The following is a 15,424-nucleotide window of genomic DNA, read 5'->3' as shown; positions in this document are numbered from 1 at the left end:
TGCCCAACTTCTGTGGTGTAAACTCCCGCCTTGGCTGATTTCAAGCTACCAAGGTAAAGTACCTCAAGGTGAAGCTGGAAAGAGATGTTGATAAAAGCTGCCCCGGCAACACTGGCTCCAATAAACGCGTTCATACCCACCCTGGCTTCCTCTGGACACAAGCTGGAGATGATCACTCCGTACTTACCTCTCTCAAAGGAATTTTTGATGTCATTGACTTCAACCTGAGATCCTGGCACTCTGAAGATACCTTGCTGCTGGAGTCCTAAAAGAAATAAACAAAAAGAAGAAGAGGAAATGCCTTGAACTCATCAGACCACTGGGAACATGGATGATTCTCCCCACGGCTTGTCTCTTTCTCCCATCATCCTTTGTAAGAGTCATTCCCAATGGCCGTCTCCCAACAGAAGCCCAAAAAGAGCCTTTACAATGAGTTTTAGCTGGTCCAAATTCTCAGCCACGTTCTGCTTTATATGTCTACGGCCTCTTGTTCAGGCTTGAAGGAAACAAGAAATTTATATCAACAGTGGACCAGTGAATAACTTCCACTTTAACTCCCAGGTTAGCTCAATCAAATAACTGGGTAGTGAAACGCTGCCTACCAAGTTCATCAGTTGCACTGTTCCAGGTAGCTTAACCTGAGTTAACAAATGCCACTGGGGTTTAACAGTCACAGAGATTTTGAACAACAATGATTAATACCACTCCCTCAACCATCCCCTCGCCCATCACAGACTTTGTCTTTCTTCAAGAAAATCTAGAGTCTAGAGCATATGCTGACTTGGGATCGATGAGTTTGGGGAAGGTTAACATACTAAAGAAAGACGAACTCATTTTTTATGTGTTTCTACACGGCCATAAAGAAGAGCAGACCTTGCTATCTGACACAGCAGTAACAACAAAAGAGTGACCTACAAGACAAGATTAGAGGATCTTGCTCATCTGAAAAGGAAATTAAGACTGGGATCCTTTCCCTGAGATTCAGTTTTCTATAGCAAACAACTCTCCACATTACAATTTACTTAAAGGCAGGCTTTAAAGTTCGGTTTGTATGTGCTCAATAAACGTCGTTCATTTCTTTTGTTAACCAAAGCTGAATTTCTACCACCTGGGTCTCTTGCCCCATCCTCCTGGCTCAGTCCTATCCAGGCATGCTGGTCTTGCTCCCCATATTAGGCCTTGACATTCAAAACATTCTCTCCACCTGGACTGCAAAGGTTGGCTTCTACTCAGATACCACTTCCTCAGAGACAGCTCTCGTTACAACCTTAGTCAAGTCAGCCCTGCCCTCCTCGAGCCATTCTCTATCCCCTTTGTTAGTTCTTAGGCATTATCAGTAGCTGAAATCTAACTACGTATCTCTCTGCTCACTCATTCCCTTGCCCTTCTAATTGGTCATGTAAGCTACGAGAGCTGGCAGCCTGCTTGTCTTGTTCATGGCTGTGCTGCCATTGTCAGAAACAAAGCCTGCTCTGCACTCTGGAAATATATTTTTGGAGGAATGAATAAATAAATAGATGGAGGCACACATTAAGTGCTGGGAACACCACGTAGCAAATCCCAGACACTCTTATTTCCTTCATGGAATTGCTACCGTCTAGCAGTATTAGCCAATTGGATGGCCAACCTCAGTCAGCGCTAAAACTGCAGAGCTCTGTGCTTGGGTGGGAGTGAGGAAGGAACTAATATTGTTCTCCTGTGACCCCTCCCTGATCCTCAGTGTTCCCAGTTCTCAGGTCTTCTCACCACCACCTTCAGTCCCCCCAACACAGAAGGCTCAACAGACAGCAGTCAGAATAGCAGCTGTTCTACGGAGCTTTTTCCCTCCCTTAAGGACAGCAGTAGCAGGAATCTACCAAGATGAAAACCTGAATCTCATCTCTTATGGAGAGCAGGCTGACACCTGTTGAAACAACTGGAAACACTGCCCTGAGATTAAGCTTACCGTATAAATTGATGTATCGGATACAGCTCTCAACGACCAGTGGTATAGCTTGTCCTGAATCCTTAAGAAAAAAAGTCGTGAGTTGTATTGGACTTGGCAACCACCACAGGATAGAAGACACTGCAAACACAGATTATGAACTCAAGCCAGAATATTAGTACCATCGGATTAGTAAGAAAACAAGCAAGGAACCACTAATTTAAAGTCTCCACAAACAGTTAAAACAGAAAGTTTTCTGTTATTGCAGAAAAGGCATAGTTTTGATAATTTTAAAGAAATGCTCTGTCTCCTTACTCAGTTGGGAAGGAATCAGGGCTCGGGAGGCCTCACAGGCACATGGCAGAAGGGGAGGGAGCCCACTGCGTGGAGAGAGTTAGAGTCTGCTCTCCAAGGCTTCTCTGCCTCCCACTCCCCTCAGTCCCAACTCAACTCCGTTCTCCCAGCATTCAGGGAAGGAGCAAGGACTCTGCCTAGGACTGTAGGACCTGCTGTCAGGACCTGCTGCCGGCATGAAGAAGGGCACACTACGGGAGAAGCAAGGCCGGCCCCAGGGGTCCTTCTGAGCTCTGAGAAGGGAAGACCAGCTCTACTCATGATGTAACAACCTAAACATCCAGGCAGGTAACTTGGTTTAACAGTACACGTTACAAGGAAAACTTCTAGAAAAAATTATTGTCAGCCACTGACCTTATGTGGCCCCCTTACTCAGAAAGGTTGACTAAGAGGCAGCTCTAAACACATGTATCTGGGGTGTCAATGTCAAGTTTAACGACATTTCCCTAGGCTGGCCCAAGGCCACAGAGAGCTGGGCAAGGGATCATTTTCCTTTGGATTCCATCATTGGTTGACCGTTCTGCTATTTAAGGCAACTTACAGAGCATACAATCTTAAAAAAATAAAATAAAACAAGAACAACACAACTTTTTTTTTTTAAATGGGCCAAATTAAATACTAGCCTCCTCAGAAGGTGAGGAAGCAGAAGGCATATGTACTAGTATGCTCACGTAAAAGGGACAGAGGAAAAAAAAATGAAATTGGATGGTTTTTGTGGCTCCTCCACACCCCATCTGGGAATTCTTTCCTTAGCTAGAGTCACAGAGGGGATAATAAAGGGGACTCATTGGCAACAGGCAAGGCGGGCCCTGTGCTACAAGTCAGGACTAACGACAGTTTCCATCCAGTTGAATGGGGCTGACGGACCTTTCCAGTAAATACCTGGTTCCTGGTTCGAGCATTTCTTCTTCCTCTGATAACAAAAAATAAACAGGCAGCAGAGCAGGAGAAAAAGAAAAGATTATGCAGGAGTAAGATCAGTTAGAGTAAGCAGATCCTTCAGAGTCCGGGAACGCCGAAATGCAATGGCAGCCAGTGAAGGGCCAGGGAGATGGCAGGCAGCCTACGAGGCTCAGGAGCTGGGGACCTGCCCGGCCAGCCTTCCAGGGTGGCCGCCTTGGACACCAGAAGGCAAAGAGGCCTCTTTCAGTCCTTGTCAAAGTGCAGGAACGGTGAGCACTAAGCCCTTCCCTAACCTCAAGTTTACCTTCTCCTCAACACAGGGGCTGTTTATTCACCAGCAATGAAAGCCAACCTGAGACCCCTTAAGGTGAACCCAGCTGCCCACAGAAAGGATGGACACACCCTCAGGCGTCTACTGGGACCGTCCCTGCAGTCAGCTCAGAGAACCTCGCTCTTAGCTCTTAGGTAACCAAGACTGTTTCTCAGGGGCCCTCTGGATAGGACCCAAGGGCAAGCTGCCGGTTCCAATTTCACATGGCGGCCGGTGCTTTCCCACCAAACAGCTGAGGCAGTAGGTCCCAGGTACCTGCTCAACTTTGATCTCCTTCTGCCCAAGGACCCTCACTCTGGCACTGAAAAAACCTCAGGGAACCCAAAACTGACAAAACCTGAAGTGAGGGAGGGCCATACAGTCAGAACGCCTTGGCGATCTTGCAGACAGAAGCACAGCCTTTGCTTTCACTGAAGCCGCCCCCTTGTAGGGGAGAACTACCTTCTTCTTTCTTCCCGTACAGGCAGCAGGTCAGGCTCTGGGGTGCGTGCTGTGTCTCACTCGGCTCCTGGGGAAGGCCACCCCCCTGCCTGAGAATCAGGAGGATGTGAGTCTCCTCCCCGGTGTCACCCATCCAGCCCCTGGTGTCTCAGCTGCTAGGATTTTCCTACATTGGCTGAGCCCACCTGAACCTAGGACGGCAGTGACAGATGGTCAGGTGGGGACCGTGGGCGCGCTCCAGAAAGCCCAGGCAGCACTCGCAGCTGACGCTTCCCTGGTGCTTACTCTGCGCCAGCCAGAGCTCTAGAACCTGGCACAAGCTAATTATCTGATCCTCGTCACACACTCACGTGTGTGCATGCTCAACAGCTTCAGTCGTGTTCGACTCTGTGTGACCCTCTATGGACTGCAGCTCACCAGGCTCCTCTGTCCATGGGATTCTCCAGGAAGAATAACTGGAGTGGGCTGCCATTCCCTTCTCCAGGGGATCTTCCCAAGCCAGGGATTGAACCTGGGCCTCCTGCATTGCAGGCAGATTCTTCACTGTCTGAGCCGCCAGGGAAGTCCCCTTGTCCCTCTAAACCCTCACAATCATGGCATTTCCATGATGTTATTATACTGACAAGTCTTTCAGAGGTTTGGCATTTCAGAGATGGGGATTCTTAGTTCATGCTGAATCTTCTTTCAGATAGCACAGGAATCATAAGAGGAAATTAAATTCCGTTCACAAAGGTTGAAGGACTGAGTGCATCACACTGCCTTTTCAATTTCTGAGAGTTAACCATCCTTGAGATTGGGGCCCCGCTACTGCAGTCTGCCCCAAACTGAGCTCAGTGAGGGCGCACAGAAGAGCTGGTTGAACTGCACTGATAATATGTGGTACAAGCACATGTGACTACAAAGAAATGCAGTCGCTTAACAAACAAACTGTTTCAGTCAAACTATCTCCGGAGGAAGCTCTGCTCTTACTCCAGGGATGTGCCCTCTCGAGGGTGTCCCTCTCTGGGGGCTCTTTTCAGAGCCAGTCTCCTGGCGCCCAATGCAGCCTATACCTCTTGCCATTCTGTGGCTCCGGTGGCTGCAAAGCTGGACTCTGAATGACACTTCTCATTCCAAAGACCGTCCATTCAAAGATAAGGTTTTGGCACCGCTGACAAAGACGCTTGTTGCAGGCTCGAGGGAGACTGACCAGGTGCAGCAAAGCCTATAGATTCAGAAGGACTGACTTCTTCCAAGGGGCAAACACGCCCGTGGATGTTTTGTTTGTCAGGGGAGTAAAGTCAGATGACTTGATTGTCACACATTTTATGTAGGAGTTCTCCACTCAGAGACTGTTTCACTAAACAGAACACCGTTGCTTTCAAATGCCATCAGGTGAGAGCGCCTTCCAAGCGTCCTGACAGATAGCCCGTTTCCAAAGCGCTAAGCGTATTCCAAAACAGGTCCGTGTCTCTGAGGTTTCGCTCATTCTCTTCCTTCTCTCAGCGGCTCCTCTGTCCATCCTCCCCTCTGCTGTGTTCCGACACTTCCTTCAATGCTGCCCCTACCCCGATGCTCACGGCTCTTCCTGGTCTAGAGTGCTCACAGAACTTATTTCTGTACCTATCAGCCACCAAGCACTCATCTTGAATCATCTTCCGCATTCAGCTTTCTGCATCAAAAACCTCCTGTGTGACACAATAAGGTCCTTGAGGGCAGAGAGTAGTAAATGGGCCTCAGTCTCCCCCTCAGCTCTGGAGTGCGATTTTTCTGAGAAGGAAGTCTTGTAGGAGCGAGGAGGGAGGATGAAGGAAGAGCCCTGGACACAGCCCTCTCCTCCCGTGACCTTCTGGATGGCAAACTGCTCACTCGGGGTCACCTCCAAACAGTGCCCCTTTCCTGCTGCACCCGGCAGCAGCACCCTGCCTTTTGGGGTCCTCCAGGCCTCCCTCCTCTGAGGCATCTGAGAGCAGCCGCTGCTGTTTCCCACCCCTCGGGCACCCCCAACTAGGGCCCTCCCGTCCCCCTTGCCCTTTCCCAGAACTCAGTTCACAGGCAGAGACAGTCCTGGGACGCAGGCTGATCCTGCCCACACCCCCTCCCACACCTGAGGCTGACCCTCCCTGCCCGGGAAGTCCTGTGAATGCCCTGTCTGGGGATGGAGGAGAGAGAGCTGGAGCAGAGGCAGCCTCCAACACTCCAAACGTGTCTCAGGCAGGGCCTGGGAGCCTTCAGGGCCTTTTCTCCCGACTCACATGAGTCTTATTTTCTGCAGTCAGTGTCTCTGTTAGACGGTGGCGGGCTTCCAGTAACTGGCAGGGACCTTCCTCCTGCTCCTCTAAGTAACATTCAGAGTGCATCTGCCCTGAGGATATTTCCCACCTGCTACCCTTCCCAACTCCATCACCATCTTAACTTGCCTTGAGCTGTTCTATCTGGGATGGCTTGATCCTGCATGCTTTGCAGCCGAGAAGCAAGAACAGAGAAACTCACTGAAGTGAAAACCTTCCTTTTCAGTTTAAGGTGTCAAGGGTTAACCCGGGGAATTCTAAAGGGACTACTTCATCTCTTTTCCCCTCTCCCAAACTGCCTCACAAGAAGCAAAACAAGGTGGAAGGGTTGTCTCTCACACAAATTGTATGTGTTTCCTTTGTTGGTCTATTCTCAACTTAAAAAAAAAAGCACTTGTATAAAAGTACACTGTTATAAAAAGCAGGGTTTTCCTTTGTGTTGCTTCCAACCAGTCTGCTCCTGGCAGACGTGTGTGACGGGAGGTGAGGGGGTTTCTCTAACTGTCCCTCAGCCTGGTCAGGACTACAGTTCCTCAAGCAGGGGAGCGGGGCTGACAGCCCTCCCCACCGCCCACTCAGCCAGGGCTGAGAAGCAAGGGGAGGTACTCTTAGAAGCCACTGATCAGAGGCATAAGTGCCTCTGAGGCTACAAGTAGGCCACCAGGAAGACCAGCCAGCTACATGGCCTGGCCAAGGGCCCAGAGGGTAAGTTCTGGTTGGTCAGATGTCAGCGTGTCAGCAGGTCGGGGCAGGGCCGCTGGCCGGGGTAGGAGGTGGAGAAAGGCTGCCATTACATTGGGCATGTTCGCGGACTCCGTGGCTCCCCAGCGAGTACCTTAATGAACGCTTCCATACAGCCGTTAAATAGTTTATGGCTACACACTGAGAGAGGCCTAGGTCTCCTCATTTTCTGTGGTTTAGGGGGAAGACAGGGGGGCCTAGGGGAAAACGGAACAGAAGAAATCAAGAAAGCAACCAAGGTAAACATACAATGGGGGAAGACGCTATCGTAAGCCACGACTGAAGGAGAACACAAAATGCAAATGGAAGGCCTGAACCCCCAGTGCATTGGTGCCCAATGCTCCATCTGAAGGCCTCTGGATGTTCAAGGGTGTCTTAACTGATCCACAGTGTCAGGCAGGACCAAGGCTCATGTAACACAAATGCATTCTACATTATGGGGGGTGGGGTCGCTGTCCGGGAAACCACTGAAACGCCAATCAGAGGCTGTCATCCTGCAAAGCTAACCAGATGGAGGGGGAGTCAGGGGTGAGATGTAACCTGTAGCCGAAGAAAGCAAGAGACTTTCAAAGATAGCTGGAAGGGTTAATTTTCATTGTTTTGGCTTAAACGCATCACCGAGTCTCAGCTCCCGATGTACCGGGCCACTGATCTTCCTAATGCCACTAAGCATTTCAAATGCACTTGACTAATCTTTATTCCATTGATCTAAGAGCCGGGCAGTTATTATTCTCATTTTAGAGATGAAGAAACTGATGCCAGGAGGGCAGCTGCAGCTTCTTCGGGGGCCCCCGGGTGAGGACTATCTCCTGTCCTTTAGTCAAGTACACTTTCAGTTGGTGTTTTCAAAGCCACTGTCATACTTAACATCAGCTTAACCCTGCATGTGTGGCCCCATTTTACCGAGGCCTAAACTGAGCCCTCGAGTGGGGAAAGGGCAGAGCTAGGCCCCAAACTCAGCCTCTTGGGCTCTAAGCCCAAGATTTTTCCCATTGGGTCAGTCATGGAACCTTAGGGCACTTTCCCAAATCCTGCCCAAACTCATCCATTCCATTAACCCTTGCCAGCAGAGGACTGGGGGGTCAGGTTGAAAGTGTCTTGCTTGACTTTAAGATCTCCATTCCCTGTGCTCGCTCCATCTCGGCCACAGGGAGGGGCGATCACACCACAGTTCACCAACAACAGTGAGATGGCCACAAACACTGAACCGGTTTCCAGAGTTGCTCACATGCATATGCCTGTGTTGGCTTATTTGCTCACCTTTCACCACCCAAGTTGGCCTGACTCAATGCTGCCAGCCTTCTAGGTCAAAGGACTTTCAAAGGTTAGGAGGAAGACCCCTAACCAAGAGACACAGTTCACTTTCAACTGGCTTAGCTCACAATTTGGGAGGTACCAAGGGGGCACCCAGCCTGACACAAATAATGTCCATGTGTGACGAACAGAGACCTGGGTCCCCAACGTCTTGATTGAGTTCTGTGAATGGGCAATAAATCATACGTGCTGCGGAGCCCATCAAGGAGATGAGACTCACACTGCCTTGCTCACTGGCCTTGTTCGCCTGTCTGCTTCAGCAGCCCCACCATCAAGGGAACTCAGATCAGCTTCCTTTCGGTGTCTGAATAATGAGCAAATGCTGCTAGCTCCAGGACATGCATGGGCAAAGACACAGTGGAATCCAAATCTCATGCCACCCAAACATTGGAACCAAAAATAACAGCACAGACCAAAACGTCGAAAAGAAACAACAGGCAAGGTTATTTTGAGCCCATCTTGGATCTATGTCAATTTGGTTAGCTAAGTCCATGTCATTTCTTTTTCACAAGTTACTTATTTTTTTTTGAGGATAAAGGCATGTGAGAGTGAGTATTTCTTATGATGGATCTGCTTTTGAATTTACATATGCCAAAGAGAGTGCCAGAAATGTGACAGGGGGCCATAGGTTTTATGTTTAATAACTGGAGGGTAGCAGCTGAGCCACCTCGTCCCTATGGTGATTTGGGTCTCTGCTTTTGAACGTGTCCGATCATTTCATTATCTCACACTGTATGATATCCTCACAGCAACCCTGAGAAGTAGGCAAGAACTATTAAACCTACTTTAAACATAAGGCAAATGAGACGCTGAGAGGTTAAGAAACCTGCCCAAGGTCACAGGAATAGAACTCAGCTCTTCCTACTCCAGGTCCTGGTGTGAGTGTGGACATGGGGAAATGGGTTTTACCACAGAACACCCAGCAATAGCATTAAATTATCTATTAAACTCTCATGGTCAACAAGAGTAGAGACTCAATGCAGGTGTTGGACACCAATACCAAAAAAAAAAAAAAAAAGTCTAGGGTGCCTTTAAAATTTATTTCATAAAGTTAAGTCCTAAGGAATTTTTTTTTCCTCTGAGTTATAAAATTTCTCCTGCCCAATCCAGAAAGCAAAGGACTGTTGGAATCACATCAGGATTTCTTCCTTTAGTGTGGTACTCTGTGCACAGAGCAGAATCTCTGACAAGGAAACGTAGCTATCCCAACTTCGCATGACATCAAATTGACCCCGACTTACTGAAGTGCTGGGTGGGGCACAAAGTGGGGAGCAGAGGGGCAGCTCAGCCAAGGAAAGTGGGGCAGCCTAAGCCTTCCATCTCTTCTGCTGCTCAGTTGCAGAGCAAAAGGAAAGAAAGAGAGAGAGAGAGAGAGGCAGGGAAAACAGGAACAGAGAAAGCCACGGAGAGGAAGAAAGAGAAACCAGAGACCAATGTCCCCTTTCTGCCTTTCAACCAAGATGAAAATTCACACACATTAGCAACACAGAACTTGGCCTCAAAATTACTCTGTGACCAAAAGGATGGTGATTTTCCTAGACGACCTCACAGACACGGGAGTCAAAATTCAAAATGGCAGCAATATTACAGTTGGATGGTGGTCAGGCTCTCGGAGGCTGCCCATGGGTGTGCATGGGGTTGCATTTTTGTAGACAAGAACTCTCAAGTGATTCCACCACTAATTCAGATTTGCAGCAAGTTCTAAATTAGGGAACCCAGTCAATGGCTTGAAAAACCATAATCAAACTTTATGTTTGCATTTGACTTTGCCATTTACTATACATCTTTCAAGTGTATCATTGTATCTGGTCTGGCTAATTTTTTGTTATTGTTTAGTCACTAAATAGTATCTGACTCTTTGAGACCCCATGGACTACAGTGCACCAGGCTTCCTTGTGTTTCACTGTCTCCCAGAGTTTGCTCAAATTCATGTTCATTAAGGCGGTGATGCTAATTACAGGGTTATTATGGATTGGGGCTATTCTAAGATAACATTCTAAAGTGTGAGAAAAAAATACAACGTGTTGCAGCCCATGTGCAAAACTGGTCTATCTCTACAAGACCAGCGGCAGCTTGTTGAGAGGATCTGCTCAACCAATCATCCAAAATGACACTGACCTTTGACAGGAAACTATGGGAAATAAAGAGGGCCACAGTGTAGAAATAGCTCACCCGGGGCATTTAAGATTAATCTTAAAAATACTTCCAAGCTAGCAATGCACTCTATGATAAGTTAAAAATGATTTTTAGAAGAGGAAGCTTTTAGTTTACCAAGAGAGTTGCCTTTGACCTTGGCCAAGGGCCAAAGTGCAGATGGCTGGATTTACGGCTTAGTACAGTGCAGTGCAGCGTATCTAAGTGGGAGGTCTGTAATCCTAGCTTGGATTTCCCAGGCCCTAGGTCCATGAGGGTGTGGAAGACAACATCTCAAGGGACTTTATTTTTTAAAAAAGCAAAACCCCTCAACTTTTCTCTGAGGAACACCCTGGGACCTCACCAAGGGTTTGATGACAGATCTCTCCTACAATCTGCTGGAACCACTATTCCCGCATGAGTTCTAGGAATTAGGAAGAAGTGAGGGATGGCTCAATTCATCCCCCATCTGTTGCATTATTTGCAGACTTTGGTGTAAAATGTAGCTTCTGGTGTTTGGGGACTATGACAACACTCTCTTGCCACAGATAGATTTAAAAAAAATTTTTTTTTAAAGGACAACACTCTCCTGCCATAAATAAATAATTTTTTTTAAAAGGCAACATTTGCCATAAATAAATTTAATTAATTCATTCATTTTTAAAAAAGGAATTTGTTTCTAACAGATTCTTAGAAAGTAAGCCTGCACATCTGCTGGCCCACGTGCTGGGAGGGCCTCCCCTGGCATCAGGAATCACCCCAGTGCTCCCAGACTGCCGGGTCTAGAGGAACAGCTGCACAGACTAAGCTTCTGAAGAGTCCCTGGCTCCCACCCTGGGCTCAGTAAACTGAAAACCCCAGAGCTTTCCAAGCCTCTTCCCAGCCAACTCCATTCCAGATGAGGAGGGAGTTGGTTCACCCTTCTTGTTGCCAAATAGGACAGCTTTCCAGGATTCTGAGCCACTGGGAGGAACTTGTGGGGAAAGGATGTCACTGGGTCACTGGGCCCAGAATGAGGCAAAAACTAGACCTCAGTGGTCACATGACGGAAAAGTGCAGGTCTTGAGGCCACCGCTAAATTCATGTTGGGCAGTGGGACAGGCATGGCTGGAGATGGGGAAACGGATGGGCTCTAAGGTACCCAGGCAGCGATGGGGCTGCTTAGGGACCTAAATTCTCTGCAGGTAAAGGAAAGGTCCAGTCCTGAAGTCAGACCCTCAGCTATCCGCTGCTGAGTGAAAGTGTTCACTGGCTCTGGTCTGCTCAGGGGAAAGCGCAGAGGGTAATGGTGAGCGAGCTGGAGAAAGCGAAGCTGTCCACTGTTACTTCTCGAGCAAGGGGCTCCGCCACCAGTCCATCCCAGGGCGGTGAAGTCGGAAGCCAGGGCGGGCAGCGGGGGCTGTGCGCGCTAGTGTGAATAAGCGCATGCGTGTGCCCGAGGTGCTGGTGCGGGATTCCGGCCAAATCCAGAGCCATGGCAAACCGGGGCCCGGCCTACTCCGTCCCGCCCCGCACTCTCGCCCACCCTCCTCGGCAGTTTGCTCGGCAGCCATAGAACGGATGGGGAGACAGGTGGACAGCAACCTGATAAACTCCGGCTTCTGGTTGCCCTCAACCACTCTGCAATATATATTACGGTCCCTTCCTCCCACCTGATGGTTAGCGCCGCCGAGGGACGACACCCACCTCCCAGAGCAGCTCTGAGAGGCTCCCTCCCTGTCACAGCCTAAAGCTGGAATGGGCAGAGCAGCCAAAGGCCTTTGCCTCCCCTCTCAGCACAGCCACACCCCCGCGGGGACACTGGTGAGGCGCTGTTCCCTAAAACGGCTGCTCCCAGCTCCAGCACCGAGTCCCACCCTCCCCCGCTTCCTGGGCCTCCTGCCTCCTCCCACTCCCCACCTCGGGCGGCAGGTGCAGGAAACAGGATCCCCGGCTCTTACCTGGTTGTACCGCATTCCGCTCTCTCTCCTGGAAAGAAAAGTGTACATTAATGTTTAATTGTTGGTTTTGTTTTCGTTTTTGCTAGTTTGTTTATTTTACTTTTGACCGGTGCACATTCATCTTTTTCTAAAAACATGAAACAACTCACACTTGAACTTAATTATTTATGTAATGGGAAATCTAATTATGCCTAAGGTATGGTCTACTGGGAAGAACTGAGTCTTATTAAATCCTCTGTGTCTCCTATTTGTAGAGCCATGTTCACATATATTTTATTTTTTATTGTTCACATAACAAGGCTTTTGAGGTTCATCCATAGCATGACTGAGTAATTCATTCTTTTTTGTGATGCAGTAGAGAACCTCTAAGTCAGCGCTGTCCCATGGAAATAAAATGCAAGCCACAATTTCTAGTAGCCACATTACAAAACTTAAAAAGAAATAGATGAGATTAATTTTAATGTTATTTCAATATGTGTCAATATAAAAAATTAATAAGATGTTATAGGTATATGCAGAAGTGTATGCTAAGTCGCTTCAGTTGTGTCCGACTCTGTGCTATCCTATGGACTGTAGCCCACTATACTCCTCTGTCCATGGGATTCTCCAGGCAAGAATACTGGAGTGTGTTGCCACGCCCTCCTCCAGGGGATCGTCCCAACCCAGGGATCGAACCTGAGTCTCTTATGTCTCCTGCATTGGCAGGCGGGTTACCACTAGTGGCACCTGCGAAGCCCATTACAGTTATATATACACATATAAACATATGTGTATAGTACTAACTCTTTGAAATCTGATGCTCATTTTGCACATTTCAATTCAGGCTAGCCACGATTCAAGTGTTCAATAGTCACTTATGACTCTCGGCCACCATATTGAACTGCATTGCTCTAGATTCTAGAATCACATTCAGTATTCACATGAAGAGACTTGATAGAAGAAAGAACTGAGTATTTATGCTTCTCTATGAAAAACAATGCTGGATGGAGCTGGGGAGGAAAATGAGGGGAGGAAGACAGTGAGAGAAGTCTGAAAATAAAACTTGGAGCAAATCAGCACACAATTCCTTAATTCCTGACCAAAGCCACAAGCAGTTACAAGAGTTACTGCAGCTGGTTGAACTGAAGCCAAAGCAGAAAAGGAGAAAAGTGGGGTAAAACAAGAAAATTTGCTCTACTCAATTTGACTGTGTGTCTGGGGTCTGAGGCAAATTCCTGCCAGACACCAATTTGAGTCACATTTTCACGTAGACCTAAGACCCCCAGTGAGAGCTGATGGCAACCCACCTAGGAAAGGGTCAGCCAGTGGCCTGGGTTGGCCAGAAAACATGTCATGTCCCTTAGGGATGGTAGTTAACTGCAACTCTGACTGACAGAGGGGACCTAGGAAGAGGCTCCGGCTCCACCTCTTCTTGGACTGGCCCACTCCTCTATGTGCTCACTGTGGTCCAGGCACAGTGCTCTTCTCTTCGTTCCACCTCACCTCATCCCTTCCTGCCTTCCCATAGGCTGTTCCCTCTGCCTCATCACCCTTTCCCCAGTTTTTTATGTGGCAGACACATTCCCACCCTTCAGAAGTCTCAGCTTAAATGTCCCTCCCCTTGGAGACCTCTCTGATCACCCACATTAAAGCAGGTGCCCCATGCTCCTCAACCCCATACACAACTATTCTCTATCTCAGTCCAAATTTTCTACTCAAGGACACTTACCACAGTTATAATTCTTTACTTTACAGGTTTGTTTCCTGTTTGAGGTCTCTCTTCCCCAGGAGGGCAGGAACCTTGTCTGTCTTATATATACTGTACCCCCAGTCCTAGCCAAGCACAGAGTCTGTGCTTTTGATGGGTGGATGGACAGATGAATGCACAAATACGGGCTAGGAGGGAAGAAAGGAATAGGCAGGAATCAAAGGGTCTGGGTCCCGGAAGTGGAATGTCAGAACACACTCAAGACAGACTTTGCTCTGGCAACAAATGGAATCGATTCTCCTTCAGCTTTGACTCACATTCCAGCTCTCAGGAACCCCTTTACTAACATGTTTTGAAATATGGTGTTTCAACTTCTAACAGAAATCAAAAATGCTCTGCCCTTTACCATCTGAGACCTCTTGGGATTGTGAAAATATTCTTTATCGTTGGTGGCTCAGTCATTTTCTAGAAGGTCAGACTGTCTGGTCCTGGTGGACATTTTGCTCTGTAATGGACATTAAATCTTGGCCTGAAAAGGTTATGTCTCACTCCTTTTTATAGACAACACACCATATATCCTTGAGCGACTAGAGTAAATTGAAAAACCACTGTATCTTAGGTGTAAACCCTGGAGCGTACTGATTACCCAGAGCAATATAAAAGGTCAGAAATCTAAGGCTCAGAGATGATAAACTAAGAATTCTCTAGCCAATAAAATGACGTAGCAACAGCCAAAGGCACATAAGGGTGTGCGTTCTTGTTTCCAAGATGTGGCAGTGACATTTGTAACAAGGAATGCCAATTTACAGGGCACCTAGAAGCATTTTGACTTATATTCCTGGGGTCAGTTATGTTCAAAAATTCGCCTCTAAGTGAGGGTGACCCGAAAGACCTAGAGTCTCCTCCAGCTTGTGGTTTCTCTGAGGCGTGCTGTCAAAAGAGTATTTGAGAGAGACTGAGGCACTAGACATGATATTTCATTTCCTTTTTTAAAAATAAAAACCTTGTGTCTTTTTTAGCCAAGATATTTCACTTGGCCCCATACTTCTCACCTGTTTTCAAACAACCAGATTATTCCTCCCAATACGAGACAGCTCTCAGATGACAGAAAAAGGCCACTGATGCGGGTGTCACTCTACCCTAGACCCACTCTCACAAGAACTTTCTACTGAACGGAAGAGTTAACACGTCTAGGTAGGGAGGACTCATCTGACGACTCTCAGAGGAGTAAATTAGAAGGTTCTGAGCTTTATCAAACTAAGTCAGTGCAAATTCGTCCCTCTCCCTCAATGCCCTAAGAATCCACATGTATCTTTATCGTGCAGGGAGAGATAAAAAAAGACTGAAGATTTGGTCTCAGCTTCAGTTTTTTCAGTAATTCAGTAA

At 47.8% G+C, this 15,424-nt stretch overlaps 1 protein-coding gene across 2 annotated transcripts in view; it reads right to left on the bottom strand.

The window, feature by feature from the left end:
- SRGAP3 (SLIT-ROBO Rho GTPase activating protein 3) overlaps window positions 1-15,424 on the bottom strand; it is a 244,554-nt gene that overhangs the window by 33,936 nt on the left and 195,194 nt on the right. For both annotated transcript variants that reach the window (XM_065933246.1, XM_065933247.1), the window contains exons 11-14: window positions 12,352-12,379; window positions 7,059-7,161; window positions 1,946-2,006; window positions 188-265 (exon numbers count right to left, since the gene is read on the bottom strand). In XM_065933246.1, coding sequence (XP_065789318.1) covers window positions 188-265; window positions 1,946-2,006; window positions 7,059-7,161; window positions 12,352-12,379 — 270 coding nt within the window. The remainder of the gene's footprint in view (window positions 1-187; window positions 266-1,945; window positions 2,007-7,058; window positions 7,162-12,351; window positions 12,380-15,424) is intronic.

This window comes from Muntiacus reevesi, chromosome 4, assembly GCF_963930625.1.
Source record: "Muntiacus reevesi chromosome 4, mMunRee1.1, whole genome shotgun sequence".
Taxonomy (NCBI): domain Eukaryota; kingdom Metazoa; phylum Chordata; class Mammalia; order Artiodactyla; family Cervidae; genus Muntiacus; species Muntiacus reevesi.
The sequence above is the reverse complement of the archived record's forward strand: the minus strand, read 5'-3'. Positions and strand labels throughout refer to the sequence as shown.